This window comes from Sphaeramia orbicularis, chromosome 19 (assembly GCF_902148855.1).
Source record: "Sphaeramia orbicularis chromosome 19, fSphaOr1.1, whole genome shotgun sequence".
Classification (NCBI taxonomy): Eukaryota; Metazoa; Chordata; class Actinopteri; order Kurtiformes; family Apogonidae; genus Sphaeramia; species Sphaeramia orbicularis.
The window spans coordinates 43882038-43898107 of record NC_043975.1 but is presented as its reverse complement, the minus strand read 5'-3'; the positions used below and the strand labels follow the sequence as shown (position 1 = coordinate 43898107).

The window sequence follows — 16070 nt, the reverse complement described above, 5'->3', positions numbered from 1 at the left end:
AGGTTGTTCATATTTGTTCAGGTTATTCACATTTTATTGTTACAAGATAGTTTGTAAATGTAAATATTTTCAGAATTTAATGTTATTTTTTGCAATAAAACAGAGAAAAATTTGAAGTTTGTATTATTTATAGGCATTACGTACTTTTTTTTTTTCTTCCACATCAAACCGAGAAGAAAATATGGAGTCATTATTTTTTGTCAGTTATTCTGCTGTTATTATTTGACTGTAGATCATATTGGTCTGCATGTGAAACCTGAACTAAAATGAGTTCCACAGCCTTGACTGTGGAATTTTTGCACTTTGCAAATTCATCCCAGGGGCCGGATTGGAACCTTTCGGGGGACACATCTGGCCCCCGCGACGTATGTTTGAGACCCCTGATGTAAACACTTATTAAAACAACTCTATAGTCCATAATAATGACGTTTATACAAATGTATATAATTGTTGTTCCACCCAGCCCTACTTATGTTGTTTTTCCTATGACCTAATTTACTGAATGAATTATGAGAAACCTAAACCACTTATGATCTACTGGTTCTTCTGTGTTTCCTTTTGTTGTGAACAATAAGTCGGACATTTCTTTGGCACCTGAACTCCTGTGGGTGTCATACCTCTGGTTAGTACTAAATGAATTAGTGCTGTTGTTGACATGCAGGAAATCTAAGTCGTAAATACCAACAATTACCTGTCCTTACCTAAATTGTGTTAGTGGTGCCAACCGAAGCTGTTGTGTGACTTGGACTACAACCACTTTCTCCTCCCCTTTCCACCCACCTTCATGGCCTGGTAGAACTGGTCCGGTGAGGTGAGAATGTGGATGTGGGTTCCTGGTACGCGGAACACAGGTACGTGTTCTGCCATCCATCTGAAGTGGGCGCAGAGGCCGTCGGTGCCCTGAGCGCCGGCCGATCCGCTGGGTCTCATGACATGACGGGGGGCCGGGTCTGCTTCGGCCAGCAGGGGGGCCAGCAGCAGCACCGAGGATCTGCAGAACACAGAGGGGGGGTTCTGCTGTTAGGACGTCACAATTAAGGATTTATTTCTAGATTAAAGCTGGTTCTCGGACTTAGGTCTGAGACAAAAGAATAAACCAGTCATATCTGACTTGGCTTAGAGCACAGGTGTCAAACATGCGGCCCAGGGGCCAAATCCGGCCTGCCAAAGGGTCCAATTTGGCCCATAGGATGAATTACACTGAAGATATTAACAATCAATGGTGTAAAAATCATTTTAATTCAGGTTCCACATACAGACCAATCAGATCTCAACTGGGTCAGATCAGTAAAATAGTATCACAATAACCAATAAATAATGACAACTGCAGATTTTGTCTTTGTTTTAGTGGGGAAAAAAGTAAAATTACATGAAAATGTTTACATTAATAAACTATCCTTTTACAAAAAATGGGAATAACCTGAACAAATATGAACCTGAAATGTCTTAAGAGAAGTAAAAGCAATTGTACCAATATTCTGCCTGATACTAAATGTTTTGTGTATTTGTAATTGTAATGCAAGTTGTAATGCACATGTGTAAATGATAAACTGAGGCAGAATATTAATGTTGTTAAAATTGCACTTGTTTTTCTTAAGAAATTTAAAGTTGTTCATGTTATTCAGATTTTTAAGGAAACGTTGTAGATGTAAACATTATCATAATGTAATTTTCCTTTTTCCACTGTTATTATTTTACTGGTCCGGCCCACAGGAGATCATATTGGCGTGAATGTGGCCCCTGAAAGAAAATGAGTTTGACAGCCCTGGCTTAGAGTCTGGTTTCAACCAACTCGATATGTAAATGAGATAACTTTCGTTATGATTTGGCGCTATATAAATAAAATTAGATTTGATTTGATATCTGATAGCTCCTTAACAGTGATCAATAATTACAGCAGTTAATAACATATATTACATTATCACTATTTCCAACTCCCCAGTAGTGAAAGCATCTATTGTCTGTCCTAAAAGTCACTAGAAGTTGCTAAATGACATCATCACCTAATTTGCATAATTGTAAATGTTCATGTAATTGCAATGAACGATGTAGGACAGAGGAATAACACTGTTAGAGACAAAAAGTGAGAATAAAAACACCTTAAATCTGTTTAAAACTACAAATGAACTATACTCTGTCAGTTCTCATTTTATTTAATGTTCTGTTTCCAACCATCCTCCTTAATCTGGACTAAAGTGACCAAAAACAGACACTCTGGACCAGTTACTGAGGTTAGTTATTGATTGGTTTGTTTAGTTTTTCTCTTCATTTTCTTTAGATTGGTTTTTAACCTTATGATCCACTGAGGAGACGACAACAAGTCAAACATGAGCATTTAGAACCAGAACATTTTTAATTTTCAGTCTACATGAACAATCGAAACGGACCAAAATGAGACAATAGACAAAACTGTCAATGTCAGTGGGACTGATTTATATTCAGTGACTTGTTTTAGACAAACAATGATATGTGTTTTAACGTCAGAGTCTCCAAAAGTCTGCAATAACAGCAGAAAAAGAGGACAGATTTGTTACTAATTACTTTTTTTGATAAAGTCTCTAGAGGGGCCTGAAAAACCACTAATTATACCAACAAAGGGTCTAAAAGTGAAACACTGACTGTTCCATCGACAGACGGATCATGGGTTTATACAACTGGAACACAGAACATCATCTGGGCTCATTTAGAGGAAAAATGTATGTGTTTTAGAGTTTGAGTCACTTTTGAAAAGTTGATAGAAGTTTCCACATCTGGACCAAACACACATGACATCGGATGAATACGAAGTCCATCTAATCCAGGGGTTCCCACAGTGGGGTACCCGTACCCTCTGGGGTACTTGGAAGAAGCCCAGGGGGTATTGGAAATGTTTTTGGAAAAATCCATTAAATAAGTCATCATGTAGTGAATAAAATATAAATAAATAGAATTAATGCTGAAATATAAAACACAATAAATACATATAACAACAAACAACAAATTCATATAATAGTTTTATTGTCTTTGGTAACATCTGAAGAACATTTATATTTTATATTATTTAAAATTAGTTTATTTGAGTAGATAAGGAATTATTTTATGATGATGAAAGGTTCATTTATTAATTAATGACCAATTTATTTCTCTTCCCAATGACAGAGGGCACTTTTCAGTTTATATTTTACACAAAATTTACTTTAAAAATGTGTAAATTTTAAATATTAATTTTCAATATATGTTGTTTGTTTACAAAGTTTTGAAAATATAAACACACCACCTAATTTTTTCAATCACAAATGCTGAAGTGAGAGTTGGGGGTACTTGGATAAAAAAGTTTATTTCAGGGGGTACTTCACTGTAAAAAGTCAATTTAGGGGGGTTCTCCACTGTAAAAAGTCTATTACAGGGGGTACTCCACTGTAAAAAGTCTATTTCAGGGGGTACTCCACTGAAAAAAGCCTATTTCATGGGGTAATCCGCTGTAAAAACACTATTTCAGGGGTACCCCACTGTAAAAAATCTATTTCAGGGGGTACTCTGCTGTAAAAAGACTATTTCAGGGGGTACTCAGTTGTAAAAAGACTATTTCAGGGAGTACTCCACTGTAAAAAATCTATTTCAGGGGGTAGTCTGCTGTAAAAAGACTATTTCAGGGGTTACCCAGCTGTAAAAAGACTATTTCAGGGAGTACTCCACTGTAAAAAATCTATTTCAGGGGGTACTCCACTGTAAAAACTCTATTTCAGGGGCTACTCCGCTGTAAAAAGTCTATTTCAGGGGTTACCCTGCTGTAAAAAGTCTATTTCAGGGGTTACTCCACTGTAAAAAGTCTATTCGGGAGGTACTCCACTGTAAAAAGTCTATTCAGGGGGTACTCCACTGTAAAAAGTCTATTCAGGGGGGTACTCCACTGTAAAAAGTCTATTTCAGCAGGTACTCCACTGTAGAAATTCTATTTCAGGTGGTAAGCCACTGTAAAAAGTCTATTTCGGGGGTACTCCATTATAAAAAGTCTATTTCAGAGGGTATTCCGCTGTAAAAAGTCTATTTCGGGGGGTTACTCTGCTGTAAAAAGTCTATTTTGGGGGGTTCTTCACTGTATAAAGTCTATTTCAGGGGGTACTCCGCTGTAAAAAGTCTATTTCAGGGGGTACTCCACTGTAAAAAGTTACAGAACCACTGATCTAAGCACATATTTGTGTTCACTGCTACACAATGTGGACGAGTGTGTCCTAAACCACCGCCTGTATTTCCATCTGACTACAGGCAAACAAAAGCTGTTCTGCCGTCACTGGAAGATGGAATCCTCATACTCCATCCTTGCAAACTTCTCTTTAGATTATTTTTTTCTTCTTTTTTCAAAGCTACTCTACACCTGAATTAGCTGCATATATGAAACCTGCTGCTATAGAACTGCCTCTAACAACTGTCACACAATACAATGATTTATTTCTATTTTGTTTCGTTAGTGTAAAAACAAAAAAAAGTACAAAAACAATAGAAGGGCAGTTGAATTTTGCAGTGGCCCAGAGGTGCAACAGCCCAAGAAATGATCCATATAAGAAAAAAACAGAGAGAACAGCCCAAAAAATTATCCACTATAAGAAAAAAAGGAGAACATCCCAAAAAAATTATCCACTATAAGAAAAAAAAGAGCACAGCCTAAAAAATTACTAACTATACAAACTACATTAATGGAAATATTTTTAAAATAACTTTATTTTTAGCGCGCTGACCTCCACTTCTGGTGGGTTCCTTCGTTAGCATTAGCCACATTAGCTGAAGGCCTTAAAAATTTTCAGCCTATGCTTTTATTTTTTGTGGTGGCCTTAATGTTAACGCAAAGAGACCTTTTGGGTAAACAGTGCCCGCATAATTGAAAAGGTGGATGATGTTTTTTTTTTCCTTATGGTGGATAATTTTTTGGGCTGTTCTCATTTTTTTCTTATAGTGGATAATTTTTTGGGCTGTTCTCTTTTTTTTCTTATAGTGGATAATTTTTTGGGCTGTTCTCTTTTTTTTTCTCTTATAGTAGATAATTTTTTGGGCTGTTCTCTTTTTTTTTTTCTTGTAGTGGATAATTTTTTGGGCTGTTGCACCTCTGGGCCACCGTAGAAGCTGTTCCTGGAGCCGTAGTACAACAGAGGAAAACAATGCTCTCTTTTTGCACCAGGCTTTTTCAGATTCAGATGTCAGAGCTTCCCAGCAGCTCATGAACAACGCCACACTCCAAACCAAAGACATTTTCCGCTTCTTGGAAACACTCCGAGCAAGATAAGTGAGAAAGGGATCAGGATTCAAACCCACTGAATGCCAGAAATGATGCAGACCCTGGAATGACATTTCTGAACAGCTATAACGTGAACTGCGTCAGGACATATTAGCTCCATGAGAGGATGTCAAGTGGGTCTGATTTCAGCTGCTTTGTCTCTGTTGGTGTCCCAGAGTTCACCCCGACACCACAGCGTCTCCTTCTTTTCGTGTCTTACCGCACAGTGTTGTCAGAACAATGCAACCACATTAAATAAAAACAGGGTGGGGTGTTAACCTCAGACATGACGCTGACCCTCAGGCTGGTTGTCATCCAGTCCTTCTACTGGATTCTTCTACACCAGGGGTGTCAAACATGCATCCCGGGGGCCAAATGCCAAAGGTTCCAATCCGGCCCGTGGGATGAATTTGCAAAGTGCAAAAATTCTACAGTCAAGGCTGTGGAACTCATTTTAGTTCAGGTTCCACATACAGACCAATAGGATCTACAGTCAAATAATAACAGCAGCTTAACCGACAAAAAAGAATGACTCCAGATTTTCTTTTCAGTTTGATGTGAAAAAATTTGTATTGCATTATGCCTATGAATAATGACAACTTCAAATTTTTGTCTTTGTTTTAGTGCAAAAACTAACATTAAATTATGAAAATATTCACATTTACAAACTATCCTGTAACAATAAAATGTGAATAACCTGAACAAATACAGACAACCTAAAATGTCTAAGGAAAATTAAGCACAATTTTAACAATTCCATCCATAATGCACATGTATAAATCCTAAGTTGAGGCATGATATTGTTAAAATCGCATGTATTTTTCTTAAGACATTTCAGTTTTATCAGGTTATTCACACGTTTTTTTGGATAATTTATAAAGGTAAGTATTTTCATAATTTAATGAGTTTTTTTGCACTAAAACAAAGACAAAAATTTGGAGTTGTCATTATTTATAGGTTATTCTGTTATTATTTTACTGGTCCAGCCCACTGCAAATTGGACTGAATGTGGAACCTGAAAGAACATGAGTTTGAGAGCCCTGATCTACACCTACTGAACGGACACAGATGCACCTTCTCGTGGCTCAAAACTACCGTTTGGTTTTACACTTCGGTTTGGATTGAACCCAGACAACTCTGGACAATTCTCAAAGAAACAAAAGTCCCATTAAAGCATCGAACCCAGCTGAGGTCTCTTCTCCAAAGCTGCTGAGCTGAGCAGGACAAACGGGGAATCCCCTGTTGTTTAACTCCTGCCATAAACACATTCATCCTTCTAATGCATTTCCTCATGGCCATTTATCTTATGGTGAATTATCGGCTCATTGACTGTAGAACTAACACTATCAGAGGTGTGTATCATGACAAAAAGATTAGATAATGACATGGTGTCGACCTCCAAACCTTTACAACTTTCTGTAGGTGATATCAGATAAGATGGAGGAGACAAAAGATATAAACACACACTGTAACAAAAGGCGTACTCTCAGTTTCAGGACCAAAAAGAATAATATGCCACATTTCCACTACATGGAACCAGCTCGACTCGGCTCGACTGGACTTGGGTACTAGGTCCTATTCCTGGAGACTGTTTCCATTACAGGATACTACAGACTTTACAGTACCTGGACGTCATAGCGATGTGGCGCGTTATTTCCATGTCGTCTGCTCAGAGTTGCTGATAAACTCACTCGTTGTGTGTTGTCTCGTCAAGCTCATGCTGAATTTTTACATCTGAACCTCCTCGACAAACCATGGTGTAGTTTTACACACTGTCATCATGTGGATTAACCTACCGACATATTTACTGTAAACTTCTGCATCTGTTTTTTGTAAAACGTTGGGTCACAGAGACGACTGTCTGACCAATCAGTGGTCTGCAGTGTTTACACATCACCTTTTAGTATCTGGTCCCCAGTCTGGGAACCTCAGTGGAGGTGATACCAAAAAACTAGTATCGGGTACCAGATTCCAGGTCCTTAATGTCCAAGGTCCCTAATGGAAACGCAAAAAGGCCGAGTCGAGTCGAGTCGAGCCGATACCACATAGTGGAAATGTGGCAATAGATAAAAGAAAAGCATTGGAATTTTTTTTTATCTTTCAGGTTCATTCCGTTCACTGTAAACTAAAACTGTTTTTTGAACTCAGTAGTCCTACTATGTTAACTCCTGTGAATTTAAATCCAATTAAATTTTCACAAAGGGTCGTGGTAGAGCTGTACAATATATCGTTTGAGCATCAAAATCCCGATGTACATGTGCGCAATAGTCGCGTTCAGGTCCTGCAATATAGGAGGCAGATGAACTCAACATGTTCTCATCTAAGTTCATCCTGGGTACCTGACACACACTGCACACAGCCATCCACCAATCACAATCGTTCTTAATACGGTTGGAAAATTAGCAACGAACAAGAGAAAATCACCGTAAACGAAGACTTGGTGCGCAAAAGAAAAGCACCGTCAGTTATCTGGAATTATTTCAGCTACAGAAGGATGAAACTGAAACACCTGTTCTGTGTCGACACAACCAGAGGAAACACAACTAATTACTTTGACCATTTTTGACCATTATTTAGCTATTATGTGCTCCTGAGTATTTTTTCATATAGCAATATATATCGCAGGGTTAAAAAAAAAAATCGCAATGTCAGTTTTTTCCAATATCGTGCAGCCCTAGGTTACATTTATGGAAGTAAATCTGTCTCATCAGATTTTGAATTATAAAAGCCATTGAATTTCTAGCACTGAATTTTTTGCACTGAAATTAAGTATCTGAATGTTTTGTCTCTCAATTTTACTATGTTCATAAATTTAGAATAAAAAAAATTCAGATGCAAAAAATCCAGATGCAAAACATTTGGAAGCAAAAAATTCAGAGGCAAAAAATTCAGATGCAAAAAATTCTGAAGCAAAAAATTCAGACACAAAAAATTCAGATCACACATCCGGGACACCAAGGATAAGCAATGATTCTATCTCAAGTCAAACTGACAGCCAGCCAATCGAGTTACATTAGGTTGGTCACGTGATGCCGAAAAAATTCAGATACTTAATTTCAGTGCAAAATAATTCAGTGCTAGAAATTCAGTGGCTTTTATAATTCAAAATCTGATGAGGCAGATGTACTCCCATATACGTTGAATTGTGGAAAGAACCACAAGGAAAATAAACATTAAGGGAAGGGTCTCTGCAGGAACATACACGACTGAAGTGAACACGGAGTTGTGCTGCATTCCAGGCTGTTTTTTGAGCCCGTAAGTCATGACTTCAAACCACAACTCACGACTTTGTAACATTCCAGGCAAGTCACGCCAAACTGCCTGAGCGCAAGGAATTGTGGGAGCTAGATGTAAACAAACCAGCATGGTGGACCGTATGTTAATTTATAGTCATTTCTATCGCCAAAGGTGCTTAAAAAAAATACAAAAATAAATATAAAATATATAATATATATAGAATAATATATAATAATAATAATAATAATATTATATAATAATAATAATAATAATAATAATAATAATAATATTATAATAATATATCATATAATATATATAATAAAAAAAATATAAAATCCGATTTGAAAAATGTACATAATTTATTGCATAAATAACACACAGATGCTTAACGAACCTTTTCAAAGACTTTAAAAGTGAATGTTGGTTCCAAATATTAGGTATATAAAATTAAAATTGTCATAAATTAAAACTATACTCAAATATTTGACATAAAAGCAGATCTTTACATAGGCGTTTTTTCCCCTAAAAGTACGGTAATCAAACACGGTTATCATGATAATTAGAATTTAAACAGTAATACTAACCGTCTGCAATTTTACCGCGGTTCATCGTTATACCGGTAATCGTTACATCCCTATGCAGAACATTTGCAGATAAATAATGTCAGAGCAATACCTTGTTGTAATAAACAATTAGCATAAACACCACATCCATGGGGGGGCGCCATTGCTATGTGACGTCAGAACTCAGAACTGGGAGAACCTGGATCTAGTACAAGTTCACAGGTGGGAAGTCACGGGTTTGACTGACATTCCAGTGCATTTTTACCGGCAGGAGGTTGGACAAACACCAGTTACAGCTACAAGTTACAGCATTAATAAAGCTGAAGTGACATGACCTGTTCTTCTCTATGATATGATACATTTAGAGGAAAACCGATGAGGAAACACAGGCTGCAGTGAACTGAAGCACTGTTTACTCTGGTATGCACTTTCACCAACGCCTACTGTACTGTTCAGAGCATGTGATAAAGAAAAAAATGTTTCCGTCATCTTCCTCATAATTCCTCAGAATTGAAAATTCCCCAAGTAAAGACATGCTTTGTCTCAGTCCATCCACGAGGATTTACATCCTCATTCTAAACAGAACCGGAAAAGCTGCCGTTTCCTTCTGAAGCATCAACTGTGACATTACAAATATATGGGTTTGTGTCCTTTCCTGTCCCCACCTGTCCTTTCTGTCCCTACCTGTCCTTCCTGTCCCTACCTGTCCTTCCTGTCCCTACCTATCCTTCCTGTCCCTTCTGTCCCTACCTATCCTTCCTGTCCTCTGTCCCTCCCTGTCCTTTCTGTCCCTACCTGTCCCACTGTCCTAGACTTCCTCATACACAGTTGCCAGTTTGATTCCTTGTTGGATCCGTCTTCTGGTTCCATATATTGATCTTGTACAACTCTCTAAACCTCCAGATGTTGAACTCAGCTCCATTTGACATCACCTTCAACCACCAATATTTCCACCAAGTCCCATCAAAGCTCTGATGCAGTTGGATCCACTTCTATGTCATCCATTCATATAATAGGGAAATAGTGCCTTTAATCCTTTAACTCCAGTTCCATAGAACAACCAAACATGACCTTTGACCTGAGCTCATTTGAATATCATGGTGGAAAGTCCAGTCCAATCATTGGGTTGGACTTTTCAAATCTAACAAAACATTCTGGTCCACCTCGGAGATTCTATTGGTGCAAATCTGTTCAACACACTATATTTATCCATCAAATATATCAGCTGTAGAATCTACGAGGAGGGACACATGTTCAATTTGAAGGACAACTGAGAAGGTTGAACACTAGTCGCTTTTCCATTGACCTTCAAATTCACAAATAATAACTTGCGCCTAAAAATGTACCTAATGGAAAAACGACAATTTCGTCAAAACTCTCTTTGTATAAAAGTTTTTGCGCTGGCAAGAAGTGGTTTTTCGGTCATAGTGCAATTGGTACATTACACAAAAATGTTATGGAAAGACCTTTTTCCGCAACTAGTCACATGAATTAAAAAAAAAACTGATGTTGACGTACGTTACAACAAGCGAAGAAGAAGAGTTTTAAAAGAAACGTGTCGGTATGTGCGGACACACCAAGAAACCCAGACATTTTAGAATTTAGTAGGACAGGGTGTCAAACTCATTTTGGCTGGAGGGCCACATTCAGCCCAATATGACCTCAAATGGGCTGAACCAGTAAAATGATAACATAATAGTCTATAAATAAAATAATAATAAAAATATTTACATTAACAAACTCTCCAAACAAAAAAGATGTGAATAACCAGGGGGGGAAAAAAGACATTTCTGAAGAAAAATAAGTGTAATTTTAACAATATTATGCCTCAACTTATCATTTATACATGTGTATGATACCAAACATTTAGTAACAGGAAAAATATTGTTAAAATTGCCCTTAATTTTTTTTAGACATTTTAGGTTGTTCAGGTTGATGACATTTTATTGTTAAAGGATAGTTTGTCAATGTAAATGTTTTCATATTTAAATTTATATTTTTTGCACTAAAACAAAGAGAAAAAAAAGGTATAATGTAATTTTTTTTCACATTAAACCCAGAAGAAAATTTGGAGTTATTATCTTAAAGGTTATTATGTTATTTTACTTTAGATCACATTGGTCTGTATGTAATTACTGAACTAAAACCAGTTTGACAACACTGACTGTTAATATCTTTAGTGTAAGTTTTACACTTTGCAAATTCATACTGCAGACCGGATTGGACCCTTTGGCAGGCCAGTTTTGGCCCACGGCCGTATGTTTGACACCTGTGTAGTAGAAGATAGAGGGGTAATATATAATAATGAATATATCTGTAAATCAACATCATATTTATGTTCGTTGCCATGTTCATGGAATGACCTTTAGTGTCGTCTCGTGATAATATAAAAACAAATCATTGCAGTTGTGATTTCATGGAAAAACCGACATTACGCACTTATGTTTTTTCGACATTTAGTAAATATCAGTAAAGTTCTGCACAGATGTCCAATGGAAAAGAGACCAGAGATCCATTCCATGTAGAAGTGAATGGACCGTCCAACTGATCACCTAAACATGTGTGATTTACTCCTGTTGTTCTTCTGATCAGAAGGATTAGTGTCTTTAATGGAACTCCTTTCCAGTTGAGTCAATCATGTCCATTTGAATCCAAGATAGTTCAGACTTGGTTTGACAGACATGATCAGGATAAAGGATCCATTTGGAGATGAAGGATCTGATGGTTTTACTGCAGGAACTGAGTCATGCATCACTGAACATGGACCAAAAGGATTTTAGAGACACAATTATGCATTTGACTGAGACACACACACCTATTTATAACAGACATACAAACTCAGAGGAGACCAGGACATGTCCTTAGACAAATATAGAATATATCACTCATATGTTAAAGGTGCTGGAGACTTTCGTGACCAATTTTTCATCACATCTGTAAAACCTCAGTCATAGCCTAAGTATCACAAATCTGTAAGTCTTTCTGTCATTACTCACCTGAATCTCTTGCATTACGGTGAACAGTTTCTTAGTGCCATCCACCATAAACAGTCCATGTGTTTACAAACGAGCAAGGAGGTCACTCAGGCATCTTCGGAATTTTGTTGCGACATGCATTGTGGGAAACAGAGGTTTGCGCAACCACCTACTTAGGATATGACTGAGGTTTTACAGATTTGATGAAAAATTGGTCTCGAAAATCTCCAGCACCTTTAAACACACACACTCAAAAAAAAAAACTGTACTCTATGACCCACTGTCTAAGAGTTAGGGACATCTGGGGGATAAAGAGTATAATATTCAGAATTATGTTTACATAAATTTACTGTAACAGAATAATGTAACCAATCTAAGATGAAAAGCACATGAAAAACTATAAGATGACAACAATGTAAAAGACAGAAAAAGAATTAGCACAAAAGATATGATGATAATCATTAGATCAACTGGAAACTCAACATGGTACAGTCTAAAAATTACACTGCAATACAATATAGTCATTACTGTTTTATTGCACCAAGAGTATGTTTGATTCACTCCTTCTATTTGTAATCTATGTCATACATGTTATAACAACTTTCAGTTTTCTAAAAAAAAAAGTGTTTTGTTTTTTTTTTGTTTAAATCTTTATGTTAACTTATTATCATTATATGGTTTCTCCATGAAACTTTAGGCACAGTTCTGTGTTTTATAAACTGAATTAATGCATCTTGATCTCATCAGTGATATGTTTTCATTAATATCTAATGACTGGAAAGAACATTTATCTTATGGATGTATATGCATAAAATGGTGGGGGGGGACTGTCTCAGGTATGAATTTAGAAACAGAAACCTATTTAAGGAACATTTATTTTTGTATATGGTTGTTTCTTAATTTCTTAATAAAAACAGACAGTTTGTGTGTTTCCAGAGTGTGTTGAGACTGAATAGGTCAGGGGGTGTCAGAGGCAAGGTTCTAATAGTTTTGGATTTTTCGTTATAGTTTAGTTTTATTTAGTTTGGACTTTTTTTTCTCTAATTTCATTAGTTTTAATTAGTTTTTAGAGCAGGTTTGCTAGTTTTTATTAGTTTTCGTTATTTTCTAAATGCTTAGTTTTAGTTTAGTTTTAGGGTTTTTTTTTATATCTTTTCTCTTCTTCTCTGTTGTATTCAAATAAATCCCAGACAGGACTCTGCTGCTTTCTCCCAACTTTAGTCTCCATGTTTCCAGGTAGAGTGGGGACCAGAAGACGACTGGAAACCACAAGTGACGGACCGTTAAATATCATATGGTGCACTAGCTAAAATTGCTTGAGGGAAATAAATTGATTTCATATCAATCCAACACTGACAAAGACGAAAACAAAGGGAATTTTATCCATAATTTTTATCCGTTTTAGTTAGTTTTGTAAACACACAATACAGTTTCAGTTAGTTGTCATTTTTTTCCTTTTATTTACAGTTTCTATTTATTTCAGTTAATGAAAATGTTTTTACAATTCTAGTTTTCATCATTTCGTTAGTTTTCGTTAACGATAATACCCTTGGTCAGAGGGGGCAGTTTTCTCAGGTTCTGCTCCAGTCATTCCATCCACAGGTGCTCCAGACACCTGGAACGTCCACCAGTTCCACAGGTGCTCCAGACACCTGGAACGTCCACCAGTTCCACAGGTGCTCCAGACACCTGGAACGTCCACCAGTTCCACAGGTGCTGCTGACACCAGGAACATCCACCAGTTCCACAGGTGCTCCAGACAGACACCTGGAACATCCACCAGTTCCACAGGTGCTCCAGACAGACACCTGGAACATCCACCAGTTCCACAGGTGCTGCTGACACCTGAACATCCACCAGTTTCACAGGTGCTTCTGACAGACACCTGGAACATCCACCAGTTCCACCTACATCTGTGGGTCCAAGACCTGCTCAGGTCCAGATCCATAAGACAACTGTCAATCTGAATTCTGTTTCTCACTGATAATCATCACATACATCTATGAGAACTGCTGGATTATAAAGCAATGAGGATTTTATATTGTTCACTTATTCTGCCATATTTGAGTTATTGTACTGAAGTATGGGGCAACACATATATGAGGAACACAAAGCCATTGTTTTTATTACAAAAAAGAGCAATAAGAATTATGTATAATGATTGTTTCAGTTTACAGAGTTAGATTAATTAAGGAATTAGCTGATTGTGTTTAGAGCAAGAAACAGACTTTTGCTGCAAATTTCCAGGGATTACTTGTTTGAGTATCACAGGATGAAGAACATAGAAGGAGGCTTAATTTTAAACAGCAAAGGGTTCAGACTAATGTGAAGCAAATGTGTGTTTGTGTTGTGGATGTCAGAATGCGGAATTCTTTGACTATGGAAGAGAAAAGCTGTACAAATATTTTTAAGTTTAAGAGGTTGTATAAGAACAGAATAGAGAAGCTTTATAAAAGCATGTAATGAAATAATTTAACTTATGCATGTTGGATTTGTTGGATTTTCACTGACTCTATCTGATGTAAGCAGATGTTTGAAGAAAGGGGCAGGTAGTAGAAGTTTTATTCATCCTGCTCCTTTCCAATCATTTAGATTGGAATGAATAAATAAATGAACTGAGTCTCTTTCTGAATTACTACTAAAGGTTTTTGTTTGTTAGTTAGTTTGTTTACGTGAAGAACAAATGAACATTAACTGTAGTTGAACTGAGTTCAGACCCTCCTGGACATGTCTGACTGTTACCTAACAGCACACTGAACCTGGAAAAGCTAAGTTATCAAGGGAAAAAAATGACTAAATCTGATAAGTATCTTCAATTTGACATGTATAGTAGCCGGTGACTTTCTGTTGTCGTAAACACACTAGGGGTTTAAAGACTCGTTCACTGACGGAACCTCACGTGTTTGACATTTACATCCAAACAGCCCAGGTGTCCGATAATGGATTCATGCTCACTGGTAGCATCAGCTTTATGTTTGGACGGCTCGCATTCATTGACCTTAAACAGACAAGGACCAGGGTTTATTTATCCACATGCTTTCACATCCGTGTCTCTTACCCTCCTGTCCTGTCCCGAGCCCGAAACAGCCGGTCCGTTATTCGGGTAAAAACACCGGCGACGGCCGGTGAGTACACGGAGTACACCAGCCTCCTCCAGGACATGGGAGCCGCCATTACTGCTGCACACAGGCTTTGAAAAAACTTTATTAACAAAGGTCCACTGCACAGACAAACACTGACTGCACTGAAATAACACGAAACAAACACTGACTGAGGTTAAATAACATGAAACAAACACTGACTGCACTTAAGCAACGTTAAACAAAACAAAACTATATATATATATATATATATATGTGTGTGTGTGTTTGTGTGTGTGTGTGTGTGTGTGTGTGTGTGTTTATATAGTCAGAATTCTGTGAACAAAGTCAGAGTTCTGAGGAAAAAAAGGCAGAATTCTGACTGTTTTCTCTTTTCTCTTTTTTTTCTGACATTCAGCGACAGTATCATTTTTTATGGTATGCAGAAGGAGTACACCAGGCTGACATAATGATGGATTTAACATGACATTATATTAGATTCTATAATAAAGAAAGCACAGATACAGGAATCAAGATCACAAAACGCCACTCCTCCCACATGTCATAAAGCCAGTGACACCCTCCCTGAATGTCAGAAAACAAAATTCCAAATTCTGAGAAAAAAAGTTGGAATTCTGAATTTTTTTCTCAGAATAATAAAAATTTATATATTGGAACTTAATTAATTTATTTTTCTCCAGTGGCCCTCATCCTCTTCCATACAAAGTGTACGAGGAGCGTGTAGAATAAGTCAACAAATGAAAGAAATAAAACAGAACAGAAAAGGGAGCGGTAAAACAAGTATCATATAAAACCAGTGGAGTAAGTCTAGAAAGGTCCAAACAACAAATATTACTTAATTTCACCATGTCATTTTTTGGCTGATTTATGAGACTTAGTTTTGTGAAGTGATGAAAAAAACAGTTTGAAATCATTCATGAACCAATAGAGGGTATGCATGTGACGT

General features: G+C 37.0%; 1 protein-coding gene across 2 annotated transcripts in view; it reads right to left on the bottom strand.

Moving 5' to 3' along the window:
- The window catches only part of pgs1 (phosphatidylglycerophosphate synthase 1), a 51963-nt gene extending 36750 nt beyond the window's left edge, over positions 1-15213 (bottom strand). Inside the window, exons 1-2 of one of the 2 annotated variants that reach the window (XM_030121957.1) lie at positions 15082-15213; positions 781-991 (exon numbers count right to left, since the gene is read on the bottom strand). In XM_030121957.1, coding sequence (XP_029977817.1) covers positions 781-991; positions 15082-15197 — 327 coding nt within the window. In that variant the 5' untranslated portion in view covers positions 15198-15213. Of the gene's footprint in view, positions 1-780; positions 992-6873; positions 6936-15081 lie in introns of those variants that run through there. The other variant, XM_030121958.1, reaches the window with a different exon arrangement.
- Positions 15214-16070: the final 857 nt, after the last annotated feature.